The sequence below is a fragment of the Anastrepha obliqua genome, chromosome 5 (assembly GCF_027943255.1).
Source record: "Anastrepha obliqua isolate idAnaObli1 chromosome 5, idAnaObli1_1.0, whole genome shotgun sequence".
Lineage (NCBI taxonomy): Eukaryota > Metazoa > Arthropoda > Insecta > Diptera > Tephritidae > Anastrepha > Anastrepha obliqua.
The window spans coordinates 23726891-23733153 of NC_072896.1; the positions used below are offsets into that span (position 1 = coordinate 23726891).

The 6263-nt window shown below is 36.6% G+C and overlaps 1 protein-coding gene across 1 annotated transcript; it reads left to right on the forward strand.

Moving 5' to 3' along the window:
* Positions 1-5626: 5626 nt before the first annotated feature.
* Positions 5627-5989, forward strand: LOC129248668 (protein GVQW3-like). Its single transcript, XM_054888299.1, has one exon. The coding sequence runs from the start codon at positions 5627-5629 to the stop codon at positions 5987-5989; it is 363 nt and encodes a 120-aa protein (XP_054744274.1).
* The last annotated feature ends 274 nt before the right edge of the window (positions 5990-6263 follow it).

Genomic DNA, 6263 nt, shown 5'->3' on the forward strand with positions numbered 1-6263 from the left:
ATTCATTACTTGATGTTGATTCATCACTTGATGTTGACTCAGATGAAGAAAAGCTGGGGTCGGCTATTGAATCATCGCTTAGGTTTAAATCAGCATTGCTTTCATCTGATACAGTTTCTAAATTTTCATGATCAGATACTTTAGATACTACACCATTTTCTATTTTTCTTAAGACGAATTTTGTATCTATTTTCTCGTCCATTTCCATAGTATACTGCTGTAAATTATCTGGAACAGCTGAGGATTCAGCAGCTTGCATGGGTTCCCCAGATTCAATATTTTCAAGTTCAACATAATTGGGGTTTTGTACTTCAATACTCCCAATATCAACAGATGTTTCCAAGGTATCGGTGTTATTCTCATCTTCCAAGCACAATCGTAAAATTCTCGAAGCTCGAGAAGACGAATCCATTTTATCTAAAACAAAATGAAATATTTGATAGTTTTAAAATCAATGCTTATTGAACTGTCCCTTAATTAGTTCGTTTATTTAGAAAAATAAAATAACTGCACATAACACGTTGTATTATATACGATTATGTGGTTGTAACATAAACGAAGAGTTTTTTTAATGGCATTCCTGTCATAAATGCAAATAAAATAAAAATGACATAACAGAAAAAGTGACATATCACAAAATAAATCGTCAACAATATACTTACATGGAACAAGAAAAGTGTCCTAATCCAAAATATTATTATAATGTCTTCTTGTTACTTTCACTTAAAACAGGAAAAACGTCATAAATCAAAATAATGTCTATTTTCCACTTTCAAAGCAAACAGGATGCAACACGAAAACTGTCACAACTTAAAATATGTCGGTTTTCCGGAGCAGCGTAACAACCTCACTCGTTGGAGATCTAGACACAACTGTAATGTGTCACCTTTCTTGAATCAACAAAGTTGTTTGGCGGGAAAGTACAAAACGACACTAGTGGCCTCTCGGGAGAATTACAGAAATTTAACTTGTGACATTTTTCCTGATTGACTATTGACTTCTTTAGAATATAATGGGCACATAATATGAAATTTGAAAATTTTTGAGTTGTGTCGCTTTTCTTGCGGGGGTGCGATATGTATATAAGAAATATATATTTCCAATATCTTTACTTAGCAACTTTTTTTCTGTACCTAAAAATTGATTTTAATTTTTGAGTTGCTCCACAGATTCGGTTACTTTTCGCTCACAATATTCAGTCGGTATTTATAATAATTAGTATTTTTGACATTTGGCAGATAGCTGTTTTTTGTGAAATAGTTTATCAGTGATTTTAGCTGAACTTAAAGTTAACAATGAGGCGTATATCCACAAACATAATACCCATCTACAACAGGTGGCTGTTTACTCATAACTTATTATTGGGCCATACTTTTTGGAATACGAAAAATGTAATGCGAAAGCCGTCACTGGAGAACGATACTGGACCATGTTGAACAAGTTTCCAATACTAAAATTGGATGGATTGAGGTTGGAGTATAGATGGTTTCCAGCGAGGCGATGCTCGCGACCCCACCATTGAAAGAAACAATTTTCCAGGATACTTGTTTTCTCGTCTAAAGGATTTTGGTTGGTATGACCCCAGACTATTTGTTGTGTGGGGAGTTACTTAAAGGAGCTGGTCTATGTAGGCAAGCCTTCGGGTGGTATATGCCGAGAAGTCGAAGTTAGATTTTTCTTTTAAAGGATTTTGGTTGACCAGTTGGCCGCAGACTAGTTGCCGTGTTGAGTTACTTAAAACACCTGGTCTTCGTAGCCTTGGGGTAGTATACACCAAGAAGTCGGCGATTGAGTTCTCACCTGTATGGTGAGGTAGCTTGCTGTCTGGAGTTACTTAAAGGAGCTGGTCTGTGTGCGCAAGCCTTCGGGTGGTATATGTTAAGAAGTCGATAATCTAACGCCGAATTGCGTTGCAATATGCCATAAAAAGAGATGAAATTTTAATCGAGTCCGGTGAAACATGAAAACAATTAAGTTTTTTGATTGAACTAAACATTTTCCGGTCAAATTTTTTTTAATTATTTTGGGTTTATAGCAAAAGAAAATTGGATGTTACTTTTCGTACCACCCTCTTAAAATTTGTGTAAAATATTGTTTTACATTCTTACAAGATTCAACTAATTGAAGAAGTGAGGACTCTTAATCATTTGAGTCGCCGAAAGGTTCCTGAATGCTTCAGTTCCTGAAATTGTATGAAATTATGCCTGAGTTCCCAAAAAGTGATAGGATGGAGTGAATTTCATCAACCAGATGTGGTTGGTCACCGAGAATAATACCGAAATAATATTCACTATTGTAGTTTACTGGGAAAACTATTTTTAGCTATAATTGGATAGACTCAACATCAGTCAAATATGGTTCCAAAATGATGTTGCAACATCAGGATAAACAATTGATATTTAAAAAGCAAATCCGTTAATCGGCTGAACTGAAATCTAAATGTCCGGATTCAAATCATTATAAACACATACGCTACGGAGTCTAAAAATATAAGCGATTCATATAGAAGTAATACCGAATAGTTGCAGAGGTCTTGGACAATCTTTCTAGTATGGCTGTTCATAAGGAGTTAGGGGTAGTCAGAGGCCCGAAAAAATTATGATTTTCAATCATTTTTTTTTGCTAGTCAATTGCTTTATTTTACACAAATAAAAACATAGCATTAATAAATCATTTATCGACTTGATTTTAGCAAAAACAAATTAATAATTGTTAAAGTTATAGCTGTTTGTGTGGAGCCCGTTCCTCCAGAAGTCCCTTGCGGTGATCATCACAAGTCCTTGGAGATTCATCGAAAATCAATCGGACAAGAGAAATTAGTTTTTTTAATAGATAATCTTGAGTCTGATCGAAGTTTTTTTCAAAATTAACAATAGGCGGCTTCAGGAAATAGTTTTCAGATTTTTGAGAAAAAACCCAACAATTAATTATTTAAAAAAATCGATATTTTAGAAAAAAAAAAATCCTTTAATGAGGCATGAGTTTTTTATGTTTTTCAAAGCAGTATAAATTTTATTGAAATCTACCAAGCGGTTTTTAAGTTACAGTGATCACCAATTCAAAAAACATAGTTTTGAGAAAAACGCATTTAAAGTTTTGCTACTTGCTCTCGAACGCTCCGGAGCACCCGATCACCCTTTGTTAATTGTTGAATAACTCGAAAACTATTTGTCGGATTTACTTCAAATTTTCTAATAATATTTTTAAGATACTATACTCGTACTTTAAGAAAGTGCAAAAAAAAACAATTTTTGAAAATTGTGACTACCCCTAACCCCGTAATAAGTGCAAAAAAATTCTTCGAAATGCTCACTATTTTTAGTATTGGGTCTATTACATGGAACTCAGTCTGAAATATATTACAGTGACCTAGACGCCTATAAAATTGTTAAAGAGAGAGGTGTCAGGAGAATGCAACAGGTTCTGCCTAATATGCATTTTGTTTCTTCAACGAAAACGAAATAAATCGAAGCCTCCCTATCTGCGACTCGTTTACTCTGATTTGGGCAGAAATCAGAATTTCTATACTTTTTTCCCTTCATAGCCTTAGTTGGAGAAGGGTTAGCTCTATAATTGAAGCATGCTCTGGCAAGAAATTTCGTGTGCCTTAAACTTTTTGTAAGCCGCTAATTTTTTGGTCGAATTTTCAGGCGTTTTTCTCAAGCTCTCCACTCTTACGCATTTCGGCCTCTTTTCACTCATCGAAAGGAACATCTTTCATTCTTTACCTACTTTCGGTGGCGATTTCATAGGCCGCATGATGCGCCTGGTCGCAGTTTGGCTCTGTAAATAAATTCTTTCCTTTCTGAGCAGCGTCGCTTTCATCGTCATACCTTCTTCTTCGTACCTTCTTCATTCTTCTTTCGGGCTCACAGGAAATCATCTTCTATTGCGGTCATAAGTGGGCATCACAAAAAGTGCCCCATTTCTCACGGGACTCGTTTTGTTGAAATTTGGAAAAGATGAAGTGATTGAAAACGATCTTACAATCCGATCAGAAAATTGCATTTGAAGTGACTTTGCACACAAAGGTTTGCTAATTTTTTATGCAGACGTGACTCAAATGTCAAATTCCCCCAAAAATAAACTACAGGTTTGCAAATGGCATCACCTTTGTATTCTCTACTGAGCTCCAACTCCCACTTTAGGTTCATCTATGAATGTTTTCTCACACCTTCCTTTTAATTCATTAATCTCTAGCTGAAAATGTCGCTATAAACAATTTTGCTTAAAAAGAACCTCTTAAAAACATATCCTTGGAGAAACGAATGACTTCGCTAGTTTTACTATTTTTTATATATAAAAATATGAGTTATATCAAAATAGAAGTTTTGTTGGCTAAAATATGTTAGATAGCCTAATACTTATTACACAATTATTGGCCGAATGCATGACACACGCCCTTCCGGGCACGGGTCAAAAGCAAGACACCCGTTTGTAAACAGCTTACATCGGCACGGGTTGACAAATAAAGCCAGCCACACCTGTTTGCCAAGTAGCTGGCAGTTATGCATAGTTGTTGGCGCTTAACATTGCATGCATTTAATATCTTCCATGATTTGCTTGTAAACGAAAATGTATCGCCACGAAATTATGAATTATTGCTAACCTAACAGACTAAACAAACAAATCGTCAGTGAAGTATGTACGCCGCAGGTATTCGAGCCCTGTAACCATGCAGCTAACCCATAAAAACATACATACCCGCATATGCCAGGAAAGCAGGGGAACGGTAAACGATGCGTAAAATAATCAAGCTTCGAATATTCTTAGCAAGTTGGGCGAAATCAAACAAAATCAAGCCCGGCAAAATGTTCATCATGGCATGTCTGTGTAGACGGGGTAGGGTAATGGTAAAATATAGGGTCGATACTACAGGGATCGGTGCCTTGTAAATTAAATGATTACTTAGCGTTCGAAGGAGCTACTCAGCAGCGAATAAATTTGCATAGGCGACTTATTTTTTAGCGATGAACTAATCCGGCTTTTCTTTGTACGTATGTAGATGAGGGTTGCTTTTTATATTTTGCCCCCACTTTGGCCAAAAAGATCGTTTGTATCCTGCGCTTAATAATGAAATTACAGTAAAATAATAATGAAAATAGTTTTATTGTTTTGCAAAATATTCTCTTCGGAAGTTAATACAGTTCTGCATTCGCTTGACCCAATTTCAAATCACTTTTGCCACTAAGAAACGGATACCTCCAAAACGAGATGTTTAGAGGCTTGAACAGCTTCACCAAGCGTTGAAAAATGATGAAATCGCCTTTTATTTTTGATGTTCGGGAACAAAAAGAAATCATTGGGTAGGCAGATGACTTATTAATTCGATCGTTTGAGTGCTGAAAAAGTCTTTTGTGTGAGCCGATACGTGTGAGCTCGCATTGTCTTGGTTATGGATGATTCGTCTTCGGTGATGGGTTTTGCTTAATTCTCCGAAAATTTGTGGCAAACAAATGGTTGCGTGCCACTCAGAATGGATTGTTTTATAATAAGTTTTTCTAGTGGTACCGTTGCGACATGACCAGATTTTCTGAGATTTTCCAAATGCTTTGAGGTGCTACCTGCGCGCACAACTTTTGTTGGATTCAACTTGTTTTGGAACACTATACTGTCGATTGTTGAAATGCAGTGCCTCAAAAACGGGTTCGTGCAATCGACCAGTGATACACGTATAACTGAAAAAAATACCGTTGAAGCAAAGCAATGGCTCGATAAACATTATCCAGACTCTGCTCCATCGGAAAGAACCATCAAACGATGGTATACTGACTTTAAACGTGGCCGTACAGACACCGATGATGCTGAACGTCCTGGTCGTCCAAATAAGGCAGTTACTCCAGAAAATATAGAAAAAACCTTCAAAATCATCATGGGCAATCGCAAAGTGAAGTTGCAAGAGATACCTGACATCCTGAAGCTATCAAAAGACAGTGCGTTCACGGTTTTACACGAACATTTGGCTATGAAAAAGCTGTTGTCGAAATGAATGCCGCGTTTGCTCACGCCGGAACAAAAACAACAACGCATTGGTGATTCAAATCGCTGTTTGGGCATTATTAAGCGGGATAAGTCTGAGTTTTTGCGTCGATATGTGACAATGGATAGAACATGGATGAAACAGTCAGCTCCAGTCAGCCCATTTGAAGAAGAAAAAAAATCCTCTTTCCCCAAGACAATGCACCGTGTCACAAATCGATGAAAACGATGGTCGAATTGAACGAATTACGTTTTGAATTGCTTGCCCACCCACCGTATTGTCC